Source organism: Pyrus communis, chromosome 1 (assembly GCF_041283825.1).
Source record: "Pyrus communis isolate YQ-2024b chromosome 1, ASM4128382v1, whole genome shotgun sequence".
NCBI lineage: Eukaryota > Viridiplantae > Streptophyta > Magnoliopsida > Rosales > Rosaceae > Pyrus > Pyrus communis.
In genome coordinates this window covers 11,951,225-11,974,370 of record NC_142565.1, presented here as the reverse complement: position 1 = coordinate 11,974,370, position 23,146 = coordinate 11,951,225, and the positions used below count along the sequence as shown (strand labels likewise).

The following is a 23,146-nucleotide window of genomic DNA, read 5'->3' as shown; positions in this document are numbered from 1 at the left end:
CACGTAATTAAGTTCTGAAGAAGACAATCAAATCAATCAGAAAAACTTTACAAATATATGCATGCATATCGCTAATTTAAGAAAGAAAAGTAAAATCACATTTACGTACCATTGCTTAATTGAAGTGCCGCTTGATCGAAATCACCCTCACATAAAGCCAATCATTCAAGACATTCAAGAACCTAATGTACGAGTATCTCCATTGCCTGATGAAAATCAGACTGCCACAGACTCCCCAAAATCCAACAATAAAACCAAGCGCCATGCTGACGTAAAATCCCCATGTTATCAGCTCATCCTTTTCTTCTTCATTGCTTGAGATCACGGTTTCCTGTTGATCATCACACATGTTTTGAAGTGGAGGTCCGCACAGTTGAGGATTTCCAGCATAATTGGAGGGATCAAAACTTTGGAGCTGAGTGCCTGTTGGAATTTTGCCAATAAAATTGTTGTATGACAAGTCCAAGACACTAAGACGATCTATCCGAGCAAGGCTTGTTGGAATTCTGCCATCCATCTGGTTTCTTGACAAATCAAGGATCTCTAATTCTTGCAACTTTCCAATCTTTGCAGGTAACTCACCTGTCAATCCGTTTCTCGATAGGTTTAAAGAAATTAACCCAACAAGATACGTGATTTCAATTGGTATCCACCCCGTTAACCTATTTCTCGAGAAATCAATTCTCTTTACAAGTCCCAAAGTGTTTTTGTACGAGTACATTCTTCCCTTCCATATAAATGTTGCATCATCCATATAATTAACCGCATAGAAAGTATTATCTCTTAGGTACGAATGTTGAAGGGTCGGAGATGAGTTTCCCTTCTGTGCCAAAACAGTAAAATTGCCGAGGCATTTTGGTATTGTTCCAGAGATGTTATTTGCAGACACATCCAAGTTTTGAATGTTTGTTAGATGGCATAGTTCAGATGGCATGCTTCCGTTGAAGTTATTAGAGGAAAGCATCAGGACAACCAGTTTCTGAAGGCTAACCCCTAACCATTTTGGTATGGGTCCTGATAATTCATTGTATCCAACATCAATAACTTTTAAGCTGGTGCAATTCTTGAAGGATGAAGGTAACTCTCCAATAAATCTGTTGCTTCTTAATTTCAATGTTTGCATTTGATATAGTGAGCCTACTGTGGATGGAATTTTCCCCGAAAAAGCATTGTAGCTCAAATCAAGCATGACTAGATAGTCAAAATGTGTCAAGCATTCTGGAAGCTCTCCAGAGAGATTGTTGCTTGAGAGATTAAGAAACATTAAACTCCTGTATGCTTCACACAAGATAGAAATTGACCCTGAAATGTTATTATTAGAGAGATCCAAATATGACGCATGCGATAGAGTTGAGGGAATTGGACCTTCGATTTGGTTCGAACTCAAATGTATTTCAGGGTAATACGTAAAATTCATTGTCGAATTTGCAAACATTTCTCCAATTTGGTTATTGGAAAGACTGATAAATGTCACGTCACGAGTTGTACCCCAAAACCAGCTTGGAAGGATATCCACAATTCCAGCATCAGAAATATCAAGGTATGAATACTCATTCTGAGTTTGAAGCCATTTTGGAAAATAGGGACCCATCTTGGAAGACCCCAAATATATATGGTGCAATTGAAAAGGTGGAGCCCAATTAGAATTGAACCTTAAAGCTAGTGAGGTAGAGGACAAATCCAAAAATGTTAATCTAGAGAGATTCGAGAAGTGGCTTTCCGAAACCACACCTTCGAGAGCATTCATACTCAAGTCCATTACCTTTAGCTTAGACAGTTGCCCAATGCTTTCAGGTATTGTTCCACTCAATTGATTTCCAAAGACATATAATACTTTCAACGATGAAAAGTTTGTGAGATCAGGAATTGATCCAGAAAGATGATTGTTATAGAGGTACAGAGACTCTAATGAGTTTTGAACACACGTAGACAACATTTGAACAAACTTGGAAAACTGTCCACTCAGACTAGTATTGCCTAGGTCCAGTGTTTGCAAACTGCATAAGCTGGAAAAAGAATGCGGATTCACCGCGTCAAATTTGTTCTCAGAGAGAGATAGATAGACAAGAGAGGTCAAGTTTTCAACGACACTGGGAATTAAACCAGTTAAACTGCTGTTACTGAGGTCAAGATAGACAAGGCTGGCATTGTAGTTTGACAACCATAAATATATTGAAGGAGAAGTGCATTGGTTGCTAGAGAGGTCAACATGAGCAAGAGATTTTGAAGAATTTATGTTAAAAAGAGTACTGGAATGGATTACAGGAGAAGGAAGACCACACCCCTGTAACGTTAAGTTTGTAAGTTTAGGGAGCTTGCTAACTGTTTCCAGCCAGTCATGAACATGACTGAGATTGGTGCTACTCAGATCCAAATATGTTAAAGAAGAAAGACGAGGGAGCCATGAATTCAGATTTTCCACACTGTTAAAGCCATTCCCACTGAGATCAAGATATTGCAAGTGGGTAAGGTTTCCAACTTGACCTGGAAATCGACCACCAAAAGAAGCAAAAGAGAGATCGAGGTGTCTTAAATTGGAAAGAGAACCAATGAAATATGGAAGCCGGGTCCCATTGAAGTTGATGGAAGAAAGGTCCAAATATTTCAAATGCTGCAACTCAAGTAGTTTGGGACTCATCATCTTACCTTGCAAAAAATAATCGATGTACTTCGTGCCTCCTTTCTGTTGATGTGAGTAAGATTCATTCAAAGAATACCACCCAAGATGAAGTTGAGTAACATGGTTGGTTCGGTTGCTGCAGTGGACGCCGACCCATTTGCAACAATCCTGCTTGTGTTCTTCTCTTGCCCACGAAGAGAGGAGATGGTAGTGATCCACGAGGCCGTGTTTGAAAGCAAGGAGTGCTTCTCTTTCCCTCTCAAAGCACCTCACCACTCCTTCTGAAGAAATATTTTTGAATCCAAGGGAAAGGGAAGGGTTGACAGCACATTGCAGTAAAGTGAACACCACAATTAAAGCACGAAAGAGTTTGTTCAAGCACCTGATTCTGATTCTGTCACCCTCCATCTTAATTCAACTAAATAAAGCAAGAGACAATTGAAGCACGAAAGAGTTTCTTTAGGATTTTGATTTTGGAGCAAAAGGAAAGCTGCAACTGTAGTTCAAAATGAACGGAGAAAAGTAAAAGCAAAACATCCAATAATTGCGATAATATTTATACAATGGAATATGCCATTTTATCTCAAACACTAAAAAAGGTAAGCCTACAAGTAGCTAAGTAGAGGCAATGCAATAGGTGACCAAAATATAGCCACATATTTATTCAAGAATTAAAGTTGCCTCAGTTCAAAAAAGAAGTTTCTTACAAATAACAGTACAAGGTCCTAACCTGGCCTTCAAAAGATAATAAAAAGAGTTTTAAAATTTTGAATCTTAACTACAAGCAATCTAATAATTTTATTCAATAATTAAGGCTAAAAATATTATAAAAATATTAACAAGAACACAAATTAGTTTTCTTCTTTTTCTTCTCTCTCTCCTCCCTTTTCCTCTTCAGTCTTCACCCCCTCTTTTCTTTTCACCCATCCCTTCTGTTTTACCCGTGCCTCATCTATCCAACAAGATTCTCTCCAGATCCTTTTGGTGAGGATCTAGGAATTCATAAATCGTATCCGTTCATTATAAATCGTACAAATTTTTGTTTTAAATTCTCCCCTCACTTCCTTTTCACTGGAAAAGGATCCTCCTTTTCTTGGGGATCCTAGAGATTCTGCGATCGTGATCATTCATCATACATCTTGCGGTTAGTTTTCATTACGTATTATTTGTATTTAATTTTAAATTTTAAATTTTGAAATGATTTCTGACCGCACCATATAAGATGAACGGTCACGATCGCGAAATCCCTAGAATCCCCAGGAAAAGAATCCGGCGAAGATCCTTTTCCCTTTTCACCCTTCACAACCTCTATATATCTTAATTATTTTTTATGAAATTTTCTGTAATTTGTGTAAAGAAAGCATACACGATCGTCGATGTGTTATTTCTGATGAAATAAATAATAATTAGTTTGTTAAACATCGTGGTATCATTGTTGACATAGATATAAATTACTGCTTGGATTAAAATAAAAAATAAAAAGTTAACCCTTAGTAAATTTGACATGATTTTGCACAGGAGTGCAACCAATCCTTTACGCTAAATTCTACGACTAACAAAACAATCTATGACACGCTATATTTGGGTGGGGAATTTTCAAGCCATGAGATTGAAAGCCAAATTGAAAAGAAAATAATGAGAAAATTCTTCAATAATACGTAGAACTGAATGATACATAATGAAGGAAGAAACGTAAAATAAAAAATCCAATAGTCGTGAAAATCTTTATACAATAGAATATTCAATAGTTCTCCTTCTCAAGTCATATGCCATTAATCTCAAACATGTTACAAAGAAAGGTAGGCCTACAAGTAAAAATTCGAGGCAATGCAATAGGTGACCAAAACATAGCCTGATAAAGTACATCAAGTACCAAGGGCATCTCCACCATCACTCTTGAGGACTCTTTCAAGGGCTTCAATGGAATATTCGGATTCCTAAATGAATATTGTGGCCGTTGATGAAAACATGAAAAAAATCAAAAAATTATCTCTACCGATGGTTTCCCAACGGTTAAAAATATGGAAAATGTCACAAGTGTGGTATAGGGTCCACGATTGACGTTGTTTCAGTCTGGCAGTGAAAAAAGCTGATGTGCAACATTATCATGCAGGTCAGGCTTGTTTCCCACTCAAAATCTACATTGGTGCCCATTTTTTGAGGACTTCTTTGAAGTATCCTATGAGTCACTATACGTTGGGATACTTAGAGGACCTTTATTCCGCCAATTGGAAGCCTTTTGTCCCTATATTTAGAGGCTATAGGGTTGTGGGCACTCCGTTTAAGGTTCCCGTTGGAGATGCTGGCTATACAATAATTCCACTAGACACCATAATTGATAAACTGAAAGTTTTTGATGCACCAGATATGAGATATAGGTGACTTTACCTAATTTGCTTTCCACCAATCTACTTTTTTTCGATTCACCAAGGTATGGAAATCCTAGTGTAAAGGACTTTGAAGCACTACCTTCCCTCAAGTTCAACCATGTTCATTAGAGTCAAATTAAGATTACAATGATTCCACTAGACATCATGAATTATAAAATGAGACTTTTTGATGCACCAGATACAGGTGACTCTTTACCAAACTTTGAAATAATATAATTATGCCCACCCGCTAAGTTTTGATAAACTATAATTACTTTATAATAATTCTACCAAAACCATATCACTGGTATACGTGGGACAATAATTTCACTAATTTTATCAAAACCGCAATTTTCAAAAGTGGTTATCTTTTTAAGTGAACCATTGAATCTGGGATGAAAGTTTATCTCTTTAAAAGCGAGGCACTCAACACATGCTTCAGTAGCTGGGATGTTATGGTAAAAAAGATCAATATTATTTGAACTAGTGCTGACACCAGAATCATACTTTTCATGTCCATCTTAAGGCTAGAGTTTGGGGGCTACATCTAGATTTTTTCATTCGAGCAATATTCTAATCTAAACTAAACTATGGGGAGGGGGATTCAAACTTTGGGTGTAAGTGCAAGTGAGGCAAACTGCTACAACCAACTTGCTACACTCGGATATGTTGGGGCGACAAATGGCTCAAGGTAGGGACATTTGTCAGATTGTGATTTAATCTGACCGTGTCTAGTTGTTTTCGTTACCAAAAAGGGTGATCCAATGGACACTCGAAAATTGTCTCTAGGCACCCAAGAATGGTTTATGAACAACTAAGAATTTGTCTTTATAGTTGGGTGTCCACAGAATCACCATTGTGCATAAGAATATAGGTGAGTCTTTACCCATTTGAAACACTTTGTTCCTATATTTAGAGGCTATAGGACTATGGAGACACTGTTTAGGTCCCCATTAGAGATGGTGGCTTTATGGGTAAGTCTTTACCTAATTTGTTTTCCACTAAACTACTTTTTTTTCGATTCATCAAGGTATTTGAATCCTTGTGTAAAGTACTTTGAAGCACTACCTTCCTTCAAGTTCAACCACGTTCATTAGAATCAAATTTAGACCAAGAAAGCAAAATAATCCCACTTGATAAACTACATCAAGTACTAAACTTAGAATTTTGACAAAAGTCATAATTTATAAATCGATGTGCACCAATTTTCTTGTTTGTATCATAAACAAAGAAATTTAGAATTTCCGCGTGGAAAAAAAAATTGGAATTTAGGACCTCTAATTCCCAAATTAAATTTCATATAAATAGATGTCATTTTTAAATTTCTTTGAGTAGGAGTTTAAAAGTAAAATAAAATAAATTTCGTAATTAAATTTCATTATTCTTTTATGTTAATCAAACAAGAAAATTCACATTTGAAAAAAGAAAAACAAGAAAATTTCCAAATTCTAGAAAATATAATTCTGTCATTTTGAAATTTCTTAATAATATTAAATTTCTTCATCCAACAGAGTGTAAGACATACAATAATTCCACTACACAACATGATTGATAAAATGAGAATTTTTGATGCACCAGACAGATCATATAGGTGAGCCTTTACCAAATTTACTTTCCACCTAATTTACTGTTTTTTCTAGTTTGCCGTATATAATTTAGAAATAGTATAATTATGCCTATACACTGTTGAATTATGCCCGCACTAGTTTTGATAAAATATAATTACTTTACAATAATTCTACAAAGACCATATCACTGATATATATTATATTGAAGTGGGCATTTTTAATGGGATCAGGATTCTCTCTTGAGCTAAGGATGATGATCCTCCTGAGCAAGCTCATCGGACCGTTCAAATTTTATCCAACAGTTACCATTATTATGACTTTTAAAAAACCCCTGTTTGTAACCGTTGGATAAAATTTGAAAGGTCCGATGAACTTGCTCAGGAGGATCCTCACCCTTAGCTCAAGAGAGGATCCTGATCCTTTTTAATGAACTATTGAATAGATAAAAGTTAAATCTCTTTAAAAGTACCGCACTCATATCACGCTTCAGTAAGTGGGATGTTATGGTGCTTACAGCAGAAACATAATTTTCAAATCATGAGGGTTAAATTTGGGAACTGGAGCCGCAAGGGAAAGAAACATGGCAGCAGATGGCTTCCCTTGGTCTGGGTTTGCATTTGAGCCTGCATGCACACTTGACACCCTGCAACAGTATTAAGTTGATGTCCTAGCAGATGACTGGTCCGATGTCAAGATATCAGTACCGTACCTCCAGCAAAGATACTTCCTTTCTGGAATAAAATTGCTGACATAAATTTCAATTGATCAATTCATTACATCCATTCTAATATTACAAATTCCACCGATCCCTTTTGAAGAATCAAGGTGAATAACCCATTCTAATGAAAACATTACATCCATTCCAATTGCTCAAATCGTCAATGAAATCCCCCTTTTTCTATATAATGGCGTCGGATTAAAAATTTCTACTAGCAATCAGAGTCTATGCTAGCGGTAGGATTACATAACTGCTTCTTTTCTGCCTTTACCTCGAAATAACTCCTCCGTTACTCCACAGTCTGAACTGTTTCTTTGCTGCCATTAGCTCGAAATGACTCCTTTGTTATTCCATAGTAGACTGGTTCTTCGCCTACAAAGGTAATGAAATTCCAGCCAAAAGCAGACCCACCGACAATATATGTCCCTTGAGTCTGACCATCTTCAGCCTGCTGCTTCTCGCTGGATACACCTGTTGGAAACTTATTTTCTGATGGTTTTACAAAAGCCCTTGTATCTTGGGGCTTTTCACCTGGCACATTCTTACTTCTTGTTGCCGAAACTGTTTCTGCCGTCATCTGTTTGCATAGTTCCATCAGAAGTTTAACGTCTGAAATTTGCAACATACATGACCATTAGCACATCTCATGATCAATCCATTAAAAGCAACATCTCATGCAATTGGCTCCATCACAAAAACGCCTTGAACTCTAAAGTGTCTAAAGGAATCTAAAAACCGGAGCAAAGGCATATATGGTGCTCAAGAAACTCAGGACAAAACCACATGTCGACATTAGAAGATGAGTGAGACATATGTCTCCTTGTAAAGAAGGTGAAAGGCCAACTGAATGCTACTAACAATATTCTAGGAGGGTGGCCAACAATAAAACTATCCCAAACTGAGTTCAAGGGTGAAACTCAATATAATCATTCACACGAAAGATTACTAAGCCAAGTTAGCACATATATGAAAGTCAGATGTCATAACCACCGCAATAAGAAACCACTTGCGTTAAGATTACCAAATCAGGTCAGCTTTATCATACAAATCAAGGGATAACTGTATGTCACTGTGTGAAAAGAAAAAATGAAAACAAAATCTTGATGAGCTTACATTCTTGAATTTCTTCGGATGACTTGCAAGTTCGAAAGTCAGGGGTCCGGAGAACCTTCAAGATGACAAAAAAGCAAATTGTTACCCTCTCCATACTTCATATAACGTGGCACACAAAGGAAGCCAGTAGCAGAGCAACTAAGAGACAAGGGTAGTCATGGGCCCATCCTGCAATTTTTTTTTCCTCTCAAGTATAGGGATATAGCAGCTACTTAGTGAAGTATTAGTTCAAGAAGAACATAGAATGCAAGAAAATATTGGTAACCCCTCAATGAATCTCAGAAACGTGTGAATTGTATCTAATATATGTATTAGTTACATCAGGAGTATCCTAAGCTATCTATCATCTTCTTCTTCTTGATTACTTCAAGTTCATCTTAGGGTGAACTTAGGGTGAAGAAGAACTAAACGTCTAGTCCACCATTTTCCCCATCTTTTCCCTTTTTTTTCTTGGTTTGAACTTCTAGTCCACAATTGTAATCTACTTCTATCTTAGCCTATATATCAATCTATGATGCATAATTTCTCTCCATATATGAGTTGGAAAGAGAAAAAAATATAAATATAATCAATTTATGCGGTTCTTTGCTGTATTTTAGATGTCAAAATGTAAGATTTAGAGAAATTACTTGAGAGTGATTACATCCACATCCATGTTAGACTAACAGCCTAATGCACTTTAAAGCAGTCATGATCTTCTAAATTCTAGGCATCGAATACAGATTACATACCAATACAACATGCTTAACACATTACACTTTGCCTGCAGCCTAAGACAATCGAGCAATATTGGTAATGTTAGCAGATAAACACTAATATTGACAGTTTCACTTGCATAAATTAGAAACACCTCAATTCACTTAGAACCATAAATTACTTGCCTTCATTTTCGCTATATCCTAACAATGGTTACTAATAGTTCGAGTATTAAACGTTCTGCAACGAAAAATATGAAACACCTCATACTAATAACATTTCCATCAAAATCATTATTTAAACAAACTTTTCACTGCGGAGCTACTAAGGGCACCTAAAATGTAAGTACAAGGCAGAAGAATACAAAGATTGCACATTTATTTAATCCTTTTAGAGAAAAATGAAATCTTTAGAAATGTTAAAGACGTGCAGATTGTGAATTCAAACAAACCCGAATACACAATTCAACAAAAAGAAAACCTAGATCACAAAAACATTAAAAATTTACAAGAAATTCAAATCAAGATGCAAAATTTGGGAGATGGGTTTTTAACTGTACCTCGAGAAAATGAGGACGGACCTCTTTGAGGACGGCGCGAACCTTGTAGAGGGTAGATGAGTTGGAGAAATGGGCATCATTTTCGAGAGGTCTCTTCTTCGTCTTGGAAGGAAGAGAAGACGGCGGAGGTTCTGGAGGGAGGACTTCGGCGGAGCTCGGAGGGGTTGTGAGGATTTCGGTGGCTGTGGACTCCGCTGGGTTTGGTTCTTCCATTGGTTCCTTGATGGTGTTTGTCTGGGGGAGTTGAGCGGACTGTTGCCTTTGTGATTGCAGGAAGCGAGGTGCTTGTGGTGTGTTTGGCTATCAGTGTAAGCTTAAATGCTTTACATAGAAAAAGTTAGGCATTATATCCAAAACGGTTCCTCGTATTGATAAAATTTTTTATTTTGATTCTTAAGATTTAAAATTGATAAAATTGGTTTTTAAAATTGTTTAACATTAATCATTTTGATCATTATGTGAGAAATCTTCATTTAATTGATAGTATTTTTATCAAATCAACCATTCTTCTTGAATTTGTAGTTTTTTCAATTTAACAGAGATTTTTCATAAAATGACTAAAATAATTGATGATGGACAATCTCAAGGACTATTTCTATTGATTTTAAATCCCAAGGACAAAAGTGGAGAGTTATGTCAACCTTAAAGATCATTTCAGCTAAAAAGTTAACAAAAAAAAGTTTGAGAACTTGCAGGGCACGAATAGATCACTGTTGTGGTGCTACTCGAGTTTGGCTTCAGTGAAAGTTAAAGGGTTTATAATACAAAAATATGTAAATTTTTGTCAACATAAGGTTTTGTACTAAGACCACCTCCAATAGTCGAGTTCAAACTCACTGTTCAAGTTTGAACTTTGCCCAAAGCTGCTCTAATCATTAGGCTAAAAAACATTTTGGGTTAAAACTTATTTTTGGGCCAAACTTAACCTAGAAAATGAGCCAAGGTAGTGGTTTGGATCGAGTTGCTGACGTTGTTGACCACTTGTAGGAAGACCAACAACTTTTTTTTTTTTTTACCGAAGAGCCCATGTGGTTTGACCATTGGTTAAATTCAATTTTGTTTTAAATAAATCAAATTTATAAATACATTAAATTCAATGGTTGAGATCTAATATGAGCAAATCGAACGGTAAAATGAAGATCTAACAATGCAAAATTAAATCCAAATAGCTAAAACAATTAAAAAAATTTAATCAAAATTTCCCTAAAAGCTCTATAATTACCTATGTATTTGTTCAAATACCCACACTAAATTCACTTTTGCCAAACATTTTTTCTCCCTTTTTTCTTTCTACTCTCCTATGTATGTGTGTTTAAAAATGAGGTGGATTGTGTGGTTTTCTATGTTCTTTCATGTGGTGTGTATGTGTAGAATGAGGTAGGTTTAATGATTTTTTTTAAATTACTGAAAAAGAAATTAAGCTAAAATCATTTATTAATAATTTCAGACTAAAACTTTAAGCCAAAACTATTGGAAGAAAAAAAAAATGTTTCTGAGTTTGAACCTAAAATTTTATGAGCTAAAAATTTAGATTTTAACCCAAATCATTAGAGTTGGTCTAATTGGCACACTGATATACAAGTGTCATGTACCAATGCATGTTTATAATATAAAGATATGGCACCCACTTGTAACTCTTTGTTCATTAATGAAATTATGCTATCGTTTCTGTTAAAATACACACACACACACACACACACCATTGTGTAATTTATGTTTACATAATATTGTACTAATTAATGGCACATTGCTATATCAGTGTCATGTAAGTGCTCTCTACTTTCATGAATAATTGTTATAACTACAAACCAAATGGTACATTTTGATATTTTACTAGAAGGGTTGATTACAAATTTTGTCCTTCAACTCTTTGAGAGTTTTACTTTTAAGTTGGTCCTTAAGAGCAACTCCAGCGTGGGAGCCCTCCCCCCAGGCTATTCACTATTCAATCCACCTAGTGAACAGTAATTGTCCTTAATGAACAATAACTGCCTTTTGCATCTCCATTGTTGCACTTGAATAGCCCTGACAATAGGTAATAAAATAATAGTATTTTTTTTATTTATAAAATAATAGTATTTTTTTCACAAAACTTGTCTTAACCGTTGCATCTCCACTGTTGATTTCATTTGCTGCTGCTGCCTTTGTCTCTGCCGAAGCCGGTCGACGGAACCCTTTTGTCCTCCCTCACCAGCTTCCTCCGCCAAGCATGCATCAAATCTCACCCCAATTCCTCCCACCCTCTGTAGTGTCGAGCTCTGGAGCTCTGCTTCAGTGTGGCTTTGGAGCGGTTATCCACTGCCCAAAACATGAGTCCCGGCATGAAGCCCCCCATCTCTAATGCTCTCATGGGCGCCTTGAAGTGAGCTCAGGCTCACCAGCGCCGTGGTTGCCCCGAACAGCAGCACCAACCTCCGTGGCCCTCAAAAAGTGTGGAGACGTCGTCCTGACGTCAGCCTACGTCAGATTACCTTCGGGCGCTCGGGCCGGCACGAATCGACGAGCCTGGCACTCGAGCCTGCTCGGGCTCCCTCGCCAGCCAACGCTGGACTTCCTCCCTCGGGCAATCCAACCCTGTTCCGGAGCCCGTCCCTCGAGCAGGAGCTCCCGCTGGAGTTGCTCTAAACCTATGCATGTATATATACATAGACATATACATAGATATATGTGTGTGTGTGTGTAGTGAAGACAATTAGTGTCGTCAATCACAAAAATTGATAAAAAAAATATCACGAACAATAGACTTAAGGAACGAGAACAACCTCAGCCATGTTCAGTGACAGAGCAACTTGAGGACTAGAATGGGCATGAGTCCTTGGAATTTTTTAAAAATTGGAACACCAATTAGTAGATTGACCTTTTAATAATTACCACCCACCCTCCAACAATCTCTAACCATTCTTGGTGTCTCACGCAAGGACTAGTCACTCCAATTTTATTCTAATATATTGGACCTGTATCTTCTCTCATTTTTCTATATTTTCGATTCATCTATTTATTTTTAGACTCGTGAAACCAAAATTAGAATAGAAATAAACTTTTTTAGACTCATAAAAACAAAATCAAATTTTTTTCTCTAGCTTCTTACACAAACACGCACACACGCAACGGAAAATATTTTCTCTGCCTATCCTTGTATTTTATATGTGCGTTTAATTCTTTTATATGATGCCACTTAGTATTACGGTGTAGTGATATTCTTCTTCATTTGTAAGTGAGAGGTCTTAAGTTCGATTCTCGCTAAAGATAAATTTGAACCACATTATTGTTAGCCCATTGTGAGGCTAAACCCACACTCTTCCCTTTAATGTAGATAATATTGTTTTTTCAAAAGAAAAAAAAAAATTCTTTTATATGATATTTCGGTCAAATGGATGGATTACGCCCTTCCATTCCATTTCCCCCATTATCTAGTGCCCTATCTTACCGTTCCTACAAAAAAGCTCAATAACAATTTATGATTTTGCAATGGGTCCCTTTTTAGAAGAGGTTACCACTGATTTATACAACCACCATGTACATAACTTTTAAACACACTTTACAACTTTCATCGTACTGGTGCTCTTGTCATTGTTGTACTCATTCGACACATTTTTAAATTTTGAAGACTGCTTGGGATGAAAAACATTGAGGACCAAAATTTCGCAACCCTAAAAGAGGAATTTTCTTTAACTCCACGACTAATATCTTTTAGCACAAAATTTAGCACTAGTTTGAGGTGCCACATGATAAAATTTTTTATCTCGTTATAGAGGAATGGTAAAACTATAAAGGATAATATTGTAACTACACTATCTAAAGATATTATTTAGTGATTAAGATTTCTATTTGATAGTTACTTTCTGTTTGTCTAGAGGTTACAATATACTTGTATATAAATACTCAAAGTGTAAGATTATTTTCTAATGAAATGAAAACATATTTTATCTAATATGGTATCACCCGCCTACCTGTCTCACAACTTTTCTTTCTTCGATCCCAACTGTCGCACTTCCTTCTGTGATCATCTTCTCTGATTTCTTGATCGCAGTGCGATCTTCATCTCTGATTTCTTGATCATTGTTCGTGTTCTTTGATCCTCCTTCATCACTCTCTGTCAATGGCGACCTCTGCATCTCCTTTGTTGGAATCGATTTCTCCAGTTCATCCTCTTCCGACTGCACCTTCAAACCCTAATTCTTCTGTTTCTTCCTTTATTACGATCCAAAACATTGGATCCATAGTGGCAATCAAGCTCACCACCACAAATTACTTGACCAAGAGTGCTCTCTTTGCTCCAATTTTTCGCCGATATAATTTGACTGGTCTCATTGATGGATCCATGGCGGCACCGCCTCAGTTCACTCTCGATTCTTTAGGCAATTGCATCCTCAATCCTACTTATGTTTCTGGGTATGAGAATGATCAAAATATTCTCATTTGGATCAACTCTACGTTCTCTAAATCTCTCATTCCTTATATTGTCAGTGTGAATTTGGCTCGTGAACTTTGGGCGAAATTGGAATCAAGACTTGCCACGGCTTCTCAATCTCAAATTCATGAGCTTCGATCTCGCCTTCATAATCCTACCAAAGGTGAATCCACTGCTGCTCATTATCTTGAGCAAATTGAGGCTATTGCTGATGCCCTTGCTAGTGTTGGTTCTCCGATTGAAGACTCTGATTTGATCTCGATCGCTCTTCATGGTCTTCCTCCTGAGTATGATTCGTTTGTTGATGCTATTCAATTTCGCCTTCGATCCACCACAATTGATGAATTACATGGTCTGCTTTTTAGCAAAGAGATACAGTTAGCCAATCGCAAGAAAAGTGGATTTGCTTTATCATCGTTTCAGGCTTTACAAACCTCTGCTGGTATTCTTCCACTTCCTACATCAAATCCTAACTCTCAGGCATTTGTTGCTCAGTCTTCTACCTTTCCTCATCAAGGTCGTGGACTAGATCGTAATCATAATCGTGGCTCTCCCAGATTTTTTAACAATCAGAGGCCAAGTAATTTCAATTGCTTCAACAATAATAATCAGCGTTCTAATCGTGGAGGTCGAAATACTTTCTCTTACAACATGAAGAACTCTTGTCAAATCTGTCATCAGTTTGATCATGAAGCTTGTGATTGTCCCCATCACATGAATCCGGCCTATGGTGGGAAATCTTCTTATTCAGCAATGGTGGCAAACTCATCTTCCTCCACTCCTACTTGGATTGTGGACTCTGGAGCCACCTCACACATGACCAATTCTTATGCTAATCTACAAAACCCTGAAGCCTACACTGGTCCTGAACAAGTGTACATTGGTGATGGCAAAGGTTTGCCCATCACTCATCTGATTCTACTGTTTTGCATACTCCCAATAGTGTGTTTAATCTAAATAAAGTCTTATATGTTCCTGATTTAAAACACAATCTTTTATCTGCAAATCAGTTTCTGATTGACAATCATTGCTCATTGCATCTTCATCCTTCTTACTTCACTGTGAAGGATCTTCCTTCGGGGAAGATGCATTTTAAAGGACCTGTTTAACATGGTTTCTATCGATTTCTTTTCTCATCATCACCAACTGGTTCTCCTAAAGCTCTTACAACCTCTGTGAAAGCCTCATTAGATCTCTGTCACAGTAGATTGGGTCACCCCTCTGTGAAGATTATCAATAAACTAATATCTCAATCTTGTATTTCAATTTTACCTAATGCTGCTAAGTTTTTCTGCTCAGATTGTGCGTTAGGCAAATGCTCTCGACTTCCTTTTGTATCTACTATTTCTACAACTAGCAAGCCTTTAGAATTCATTCATACTAATGTTTGAGGCCCCTCACCTATCACATCTTATCAAGGTTTCAAGTACTATGTCATTTTTGTGGATGACTATACAAGATATTGCCTGTTCTATCTATTGAAATACAAGTCTGATGTACTGTCCACTTTTATTCAATACAAATCTATGGTTGAAAATGCTTTGTGCACAAAGATTATTACCTTCAGGTCTGACTCTGGTGATGAATTCTTGAGTATTTCTTTCTCAACTTTCTTGGCTCAACACGGCATTCAGCACCAACTTACCAGTCCACACACCCCTGAACAAAATGGGTGTGTAGAACACAAGCATCGCCATTTAGTGGAGACTGCTTGAACTCTTTTGGCAGCTTCTAAAGTTCCTCACATTTACTGGGTTGAGGCCTTTGCACTGCAATCTATCTTGTTGATGCACAACATTGGCGAGGACTTTGGTACAACGGAAAGTGTCAAGTTTGTGACCTTCGCTAGGTTGCTCTGGTCATTAGTGTGGATAAGTATGTAAATGAATAGAGACAGGGAAGCAAACAACACAAGATGTACGTGGTTCACCCAGATTGGCTACGTCCATGGAGTAGAGGAGTTCTCATTAGTTGTGAAGGGTTTACACAAATACATAAGTTCAAGCTCTCTTTTAGTGAGTTCTAGTGAATAGTTTAGTACAAATGACATTAAGGGTTATTGTGGGAGAATGATCCCCTTTTATAGAAGAGAGTTTCTAGCTTTGTTCTGACATTGACACGTGTCGTGTTGTGATTGGTCTCTGATATCGACACGTGTTGCACTATGATTGGCCTCTGATATCGACATGTGTCATGTTGTGATTGGCCTCCTAGTTGGAGGAAAAGTCTTGTAGGTCCTTGACGGTATACTGTTGACCGGTGCTTAGTAGTTTCGGGATTGGTTAAGTATGGTACAAATAGTGCTCCCCTAAGTTCCCGAGTGAGGGAAGCTCCTCGGTTGGGGACTTGCAAGATCCAAGCCATTGAGTAATCACGAAACTTCCAAGTACCGAAGTGCGGTGTCGCCTTCACTTGCCTACTCTGTCTTGTAAGTAGATGTGGCATCTTCTCTTGGAAGTACTTTTCCTTCATCCAGGAGTGGTATCTTTAGTTGGCGTTGACGCATAAAGTAATGTATCATTTTCATTTGAAGCTTACTTGTAGTTTCGGGTTTGGTCAAGTGTGATACAAACCATATAGTAGGAGTCCCCCAAGTCTTTAAGCGAGGAGATCTGCCGAAGGAGGTGACAGACAAGGTAAGTAATCAGGGTTCCAAGCAATCAGTCTCATATCGGTAGGTTGATCTTGGGTTCCGGCTAATTGTACTCATTATCCCTGTCTCTCATTCAGCAATAAGGATAAAGAGAAAAAAAACAGGGAGAAGAGATGATATGAGGTACTCTTGTTTTTGGAGAAGATAGATGAATCAGCACGTGCTTTGTTGTACTTGACCTTCCACAGGTGTATTCTTGAATTGGGCTGGAGGGTTTTCTGGTTTCCTCCAAATGAGCGAGCCGACTCCAGAATTTGAGGTCAAAACAAATCCGTTAGACCTAGAGTATGTTCGATCCTGATGATATTGGGATACTTTTGCTGTTTGACTAAGTAATAAATGTGGAATAGCGAAGCTTTGTTCTTCGATGACGGTGCTAGCAAAAGGCTGTTAAGGCTTCTCGATCTCTTCAATTAGAGCAATGATGCCGAGCTTGGATTTGACTTAGATTCTTCCGTCTGGATTGTGCAGTTCCACAAGAAGGGTGTCGTGCTGTAGTGATCTGTTCTAGCTCGCCGTTCAACCTTCTGTTTCAATCTTTTGTATAGCAGAAATGGTGCGCAACCTTTGCATTTAAATGGTCATTCAGAGCACTACTTCTCAATGACTCATCCATGCTTGGCAACTTTAGTGTAAAGAGCCAATATCGTACCAACTGTTTTGAGGTATTTGCCGAAGGAATTCATAACCTTGACAACAGTTGAGGATGAGTACTCGAGAGCAATGCTAGGCAAGCAACTAGGCAAAGGTTCCGGGCAATCAGTTCTAGATCGGAAGTTTGATTTCAGGTTCCGACTGATTGCATTATTACTCCTTGTCCTGCAGGTAAGAGCAAGGGCAAAGGAAAAGACAGGGAAAAAGCATGATATGGGATATTCTTGCTTTCAACCCTGATGATATGAGATATTCTTGCTCTGATGTGGCTGGTTGGCATGGGTATTATCGAAGGAGAAGAAAATAGAGTATTTTGAGAGGCTAGATTGGGAGTACCATTTCAGATGTGAGGAAGGGTTCAGCATTTTTTTTTTATTTAGCAGGTCTGCCTGGCTGTGGAGGATTGAGGTCGACATATATAGGAATTATCCCAACAACGAGTGGTAATGCTGTTCCTTTACCCTTCTCGGTCAAACAATGTAGTGGTCGCTGCAAGGTTCACATGTTTTAACTTTGTCACAGCACTTTGAAAAAGTGGCCTGTGGTATCCAAAAAGCTGATGTTGCGTGTGAGGATTGTGGACAAATTTTATCCAATGAAATCCGACTTCTCAAAGTTCGGGGAGCGGTGCCTCTTCGATTTCTGAGCAGGCAATCTTGTTGGGGATATGGTTCTCGAGATTCGGAGAGCGGTGCCTCTTCGATTTCTGGGCAAGCAATCTTGTTGGGAGTGTTTTCTCAGATATGAAGAAAGGTTGGGTATTTTTGCAAGTCTGCTTTGCCAATGAGCACAGAGGTTGACACACATAAGGATTTTCCAATAATCAAGCAGTGGTGCTATTCTTTTATCCTTGTGGGTAATAGTATGGTAACTGGGCCTTCAACATTTACTTGTCTTAACTTTGTCAGAGTTCTTTGGCAAAGTTGTCCTTAGTATCCGAGGAACTGATGTCGCGTGTGAAGATTGCTAATAAATTTTAATTCAGGAAATCCGCTTCTCGAAATTCGGAGCGTGGTGCCTCTTCGATTTTTGAACAAGTAGCCCTGTTGAAGATCTGGCTCTTTCTTTTATAGGAGCACCAATTAAGTTCAAGGAGTACGTTTAGAAAGTTATTGCTTGTAGGAATTTTTCGCTTATTTTCGTACTTCTAAAACTTACTGTAACTCATTTTTTCTTCATCTTTTCTGAAAATGTCTGGCCCATCCGACCGTCGTTTGGATTTGAATGTTGTAGGAGAGGTAGCCATGTCTCCTCAGGATAACATGTGGCGCCCATCCTTCTTATCTCCTATTCGTTCCCTTACTATTGGGGACTCTGTGATGAAGAATGATATGACCACTGCGGTGGTGGCTAAGAATCTTCTCACTCCCAAAGACAACAGACTACTTTCCAAACGATCCGATGAGTTGGTTGTTAAGGATTCTTTGGCTTTCAGTGTTCAGTGTGCAGGTTCAGTGTCTAATATGGCCCAACGCCTATTTGCTCGAACCCGCCAAGTTGAATCATTGGCGGCTGAAGTAATAAGTCTCAAACAGGAGATCAGAAGGCTTAAGCACGAGAATAGACAGTTGCACATGCTCGCATATAGCTATGCTACAACCATGAAGAGAAAGCTTGACCAGTTACAGGAATCCGAGAGTCAGATTTTAAATGATCATCAGAGGTTTGTAAGTTTGTTCGAAAGGCATTTATTGCCTTCGTCCTCTAGGACTGTACCACATACTAAAGCTCCAAATGATCAACCTCTGGTGCCTCCTCTTTTTGGGGTTCTGCCCAGTACTAAGGCTCCAAATAATCACCCTCCGGTGCCTCCTATTTTTGGGGCTTTGCCGAGTGTTGAGACTTCTCCTAAGCAGCCTTTGTGAAGGCGCCCTCCTGTTTGTTTGTTTTGATTCATGTGTATGCACGTATTTGTAATTTATCGAAGATATCAATAAATAAGCTTTACTTCATTCAACGTGTTGTGTTAAATACACTACGGTATCATTCACTAAGTTCTTTGAATTTTTTATTTTGTTGAAGTTTGCATGTTGAAACTTCGTGGGTGGACCCTGTAGGTTGAAGTAGTGCTCCCTTAATTTCTTGAGTGAGGAAAACTTCTCGGTTGGGGACTTGAAAAATCCAAGGCACTAAGTAGTCGTGAAATTTCTGAGTACCAAAGTGTAGTGGTATATGGTAGGAGTCCCCCAAATCTCCGGTCGAGAGAGTTGACGAGGGAGGTCTCTTGCTAGTAGGCAATTTTCCAAATAAAACTTCACCATTTTCCTTTCTAAGTGGTTGCCCAAAACTCCTCCTTCATATATATTTGGTATGAAAGTTGTTAGGCTCAAAGAAGGGGAGGCCTAGGCTCATTTCTTTTTTTTTTTTTTTTTTTTTAATGGGCGAAGCTTTTGTGTTGAAGCTTTGTAGGTGAAGCTTTTGTGTTAAAGTTTTGTAGATGAAGCTTTTGTGTTGAAGCTTTTGTATTGAAGTTTTGTTGGGCACCATAACTTGATTTTGCTTCACACTATCTTGATTAAGAGTGTGTGAAGCTTTTGTAGGTGAAGCTTTTGTGTTGAGGCTTATAGGTGAAGCTTTGGTGTTGAAGCTTTTGTGTTGAAGCTTTGTAGGTGAAGTTTTTGTGTTGAAGCTTTGTAGGTGAAGCTTTTGTATTGAAGCTTTGTAGGTGAAGCTTTTATGTTGAAGCTTTGTTGGGCACCATAAATTGATTTTGCTTCACACTATCTTGATCAAGAGTGTGTGAAGCTTTTGAAAATTGTAGTTGCTCTCCATTAATGAAGCTTTGTTTGATGTTGAAGCTTTGTAGGTGAAGCTTTTGTGTTAGTCACCATAAATTGGTTTTGCTTCACACTATCTTGATCAAGAGTGTGTGAGGCTTTTGACATTTGTTGTTGCCCTTCATTTGTTGAAGCTCTTTTGCTTTACACTATCTTGATCAAGAGTGTGTGAAGCTTTTGAGAATTGTAGTTGCTCTCCATTAATGAAGCTTTGTTTGATGTTAAAGCTTTGTTGTTGAAACTTTATAGTTGAGAGTTGAATATTTGTAGGTGAAGTTTTGGTGTTGAAGCTTTTGTGTTGAAGCTTTGGTGTTGAGAGTTGAAGCTTTGTAGGTGAAACTTTGGTGTTGAAGCTTTTGTGTTGAAGCTTTGTAGTTGAGAGTTGAACCTTTGTAGGTGAAACTTTTGTGTTAGTCACCATAAATTGGTTTTGCTTCATACTATCTTGATCAAGAGTGTGTGAAGCTTTTGAGATTTGTTGTTGCCTTTCATTTGTTGAAGCTTTTGTTGGCACTATAAGTTGGTTTTGCTTCACACTATCTTGATCAAAAGTGTGTGAGGCTTTTGACATTTGTTGTTGCCCTTCACTTGTTGAAGCTTTTGTTGGCACCATAAGTTGGTTTTGCTTCACACTACCTTGATCAAGAGTGTGTGAAGCTTTTAAGAATTGTTGTTTCCCTTCACTTGTTGAAGCTTTTGTTGGCACCATAAATTGATTTTGCTTTACACTATCTTGATGAAGAGCATGTGAGGCTTTTGACATTTGTTGTTGCCCTTCACTTGTTGAAGCTTTTGTTGGCACCATAAGTTGGTTTTGCTTCACACATCTTGATCAAGAGTGTGTGAAGGTTTTGAGAATTGTTGTTGCCCTTCACTTGTTGAAGCTTTTGTTGGCACCATAAATTGATTTTGCTTCTCACTATCTTGATCAAGAGTGTGTGAGGCTTTTGACATTTGTTGTTGCCCGTCACTTGTTAAAGCTTTTGTTGGCACCATAAGTTGGTTTTGCTTCACACTATCTTGATCAAGAGTGTGTGAAGCTTTTGAGAGTTGTAGTTACCCTCAATTTGTTGAAGTAGTTGAATTTCCCAATTTCTTTTTCTTTTTCTTTTTCTTTTTTTTTTTTTTGGAAAAATTAGAAATTTGAAAATGTGGGAGAGACAACATATACAAATTTTGTGGAAGAGAGACAACATATACAAAGTTTGCTTCCACACTGTTGAGCAAGAGATTGTGATGCAAGCCACACCTTGTAGTAGTCGAAGGTTTGGATGAACCATATAAATTGAATTTGCTTCGAACAGTCTTGATCAAGAGTGTGTGAAGCTTTTTACGAGTTGTAGTGTTTGCATTGTTACAGAGGAGAAATGTCTGAAGCAGATGTAAGAAGGCTGAAGAGCTTGATCTTCGTATACCATGCACTAAAGCCGTTGTTGGCTTGCAATAAGACTTTGTTGGTGACTATAACTCTTGTTAGGCATAAGTGCTCCCCTAGTTGAGTTGTAAAGCTTGAGAGTTTTTGATTATTTGTGAATGCTAGAAGTTCACATGTACAAGTTGTACCACTCGTCTTCTGGTTGGTGGAATGAATGGTGAGTTACTTTCATCACTTGGTTAGTGGTACGAATGTGAGTTCCTTTATCATCTTTCATCACATTTCATCACCAGGTTGGTGGCACGAAGATGAGTTCCTTCTTCACTTGGTTGGTGGCATGAGTGGCAAGTTGCCAAATGATATTAAAGTACAGGTTGTACGTTTTATCACCTGGTTGGTGGCATGAAGGAGAGTACAGGTTGTACATTTCATCACCTCGTTGGTGGCATGAAGATGAGTTCTTTCTTCACATTTCATCACTTGGTTGGTGAGAATAAGGGCAAGGTGTCAAGGCATATTGTAGCAAGTGTCGAATGACACAAAGTATGTTGAACCCTTTCGAAGCACAATTGGCTTATGTATGGATGTGTTGGAATGTATGATGTTTATGTATGAATGTGTTGGAATGTATGATGTTTATGTTGATTGACATGAGTGATGCTTATGAATGTTTTGCTATGTATGAAGGGATCCCACTTTGTGAAGTAGTCAACTGCAACGATTGCATAGAGGACCTTGCCCTTTCTTGCAGGCATTGGGCCGATCAAATCAAGTCTCTATTGGGCGAAAGGCCAAGGGCTGATCATAGGAGTAAGAGGCTCGGGAGGGGAGTGATGAATAGTTACGTAGCGTTGACACTTATCACATGAACGGGATATTCTGATGGCATCTTGGTGGAGTGTTGGCCAGTAATATCCTTGGCGAAAAGCCTTGTGTGCTAGGGATCGAGATCCAGCATGATCTCCGCAGACTCCTTCATGTATTTCTTGAAGGACAATTTCCGCTTCCACAGGAGTGAGGCACCGTAAGTATGGTAGGTTAAAACCTCGCTTGTAGAGTTGGTCATTAATAATCAGGTAGCGGGTAGACTTGTATCGAATTTGTTTAGCTTGAACTTTATCATTTGGGAGAGTAGCATGAACAAGAAATTTATAAATTGGGGTGATCCAGTTATCCCCCTGTTGCAAGTTGCACACTTCTGTGACCATGGTGCTTGGTGTTACCAATAATTCAACATGAATTTTTCTCCCAATCTTGCCTTCCACTGCTGAGGCGAGGCGAGCCAAAGCGTCTACATGACTGTTGGCCGCTCGAGGGACTTAGGTGATCTGGTAGTGGAAGTGCTTAAGCAAAAGCTGTGTTTGCGCAAGATACGCTGCTATGGAGTTATCCTTAGCGTCAAAGTTGTTCGTGACCTGGTTAACCACCAGTTGGGAGTTACTAAAGATATTAATTTGTTTAACTCCAATGTGTTTAGCCAAACGTAAGCCTGCTAAAAGGGTTTCATACTCGGCTTCATTGTTTGACGCCTTGAATTTGAAGCGAAGAGCATACTCTATTGCCACTTTGTCGTGGGTAGTCAGGACTAGTCCTGCTCCACAACCCTGTTGGTTGGATGAGCCATCAACATATA

The 23,146-nt window shown here is 38.2% G+C and overlaps 4 protein-coding genes across 6 annotated transcripts in view; 1 reads left to right on the top strand and 3 right to left on the bottom strand.

Moving 5' to 3' along the window:
- LOC137719638 (receptor-like protein EIX1) overlaps positions 1-4,704 on the bottom strand; it is a 49,848-nt gene extending 45,144 nt beyond the window's left edge. Inside the window, exon 1 of one of the 3 annotated variants that reach the window (XM_088697842.1) lies at positions 110-4,704. In XM_088697842.1, the coding sequence (XP_088553968.1) occupies positions 116-3,028 (2,913 nt within the window). In that variant the 5' untranslated portion in view covers positions 3,029-4,704 and the 3' untranslated portion in view covers positions 110-115. The remainder of the gene's footprint in view (positions 1-109) is intronic. The other 2 variants (XM_088697839.1, XM_088697837.1) reach the window with 2 other exon arrangements.
- Positions 4,705-7,285: 2,581 nt separating this feature from the next.
- On the bottom strand, positions 7,286-9,964 carry LOC137721010 (uncharacterized). The gene is made up of 3 exons (XM_068460136.2): positions 9,644-9,964; positions 8,389-8,443; positions 7,286-7,884 (listed from the first exon to the last, which is right to left on the bottom strand). Exons 1-3 carry the CDS (start codon positions 9,854-9,856, stop codon positions 7,565-7,567), a joined length of 588 nt encoding a protein of 195 aa, XP_068316237.2. The 5' UTR covers positions 9,857-9,964; the 3' UTR covers positions 7,286-7,564.
- An 8,587-nt stretch (positions 9,965-18,551) lies between these two features.
- Positions 18,552-19,485, top strand: LOC148699170 (uncharacterized). The gene has a single exon (XM_088681775.1). It carries the CDS (start codon positions 18,552-18,554, stop codon positions 19,224-19,226), a length of 675 nt encoding a protein of 224 aa, XP_088537901.1. The 3' UTR covers positions 19,227-19,485.
- Positions 19,486-22,289: 2,804 nt separating this feature from the next.
- Positions 22,290-22,721, bottom strand: LOC148699169 (uncharacterized). Its single transcript, XM_088690859.1, has one exon. It carries the CDS (start codon positions 22,719-22,721, stop codon positions 22,290-22,292), a length of 432 nt encoding a protein of 143 aa, XP_088546985.1.
- Between the last annotated feature and the right edge of the window lie 425 nt (positions 22,722-23,146).

What these genes read in the sequence shown, in the direction of transcription:
- LOC148699169 (XM_088690859.1), bottom strand. Translation starts at nt 22,721, where the DNA reads ATGGTCACAGAAGTGTGCAACTTGCAACAGGGGGATAACTGGATCACC.
- LOC148699170 (XM_088681775.1), top strand. Translation starts at nt 18,552, where the DNA reads ATGTCTGGCCCATCCGACCGTCGTTTGGATTTGAATGTTGTAGGAGAG.
- LOC137721010 (XM_068460136.2), bottom strand. Translation starts at nt 9,856, where the DNA reads ATGGAAGAACCAAACCCAGCGGAGTCCACAGCCACCGAAATCCTCACA. An exon ending in TCCGTCCTCATTTTCTCGAG is followed by an intron (nt 8,444 to 9,643) that starts GTACAGTTAAAA and finishes GTCATCTTGAAG; the next exon opens with GTTCTCCGGACCCCTGACTT. An exon ending in ATCCGAAGAAATTCAAGAAT is followed by an intron (nt 7,885 to 8,388) that starts GTAAGCTCATCA and finishes TGCAAATTTCAG; the next exon opens with ACGTTAAACTTCTGATGGAA.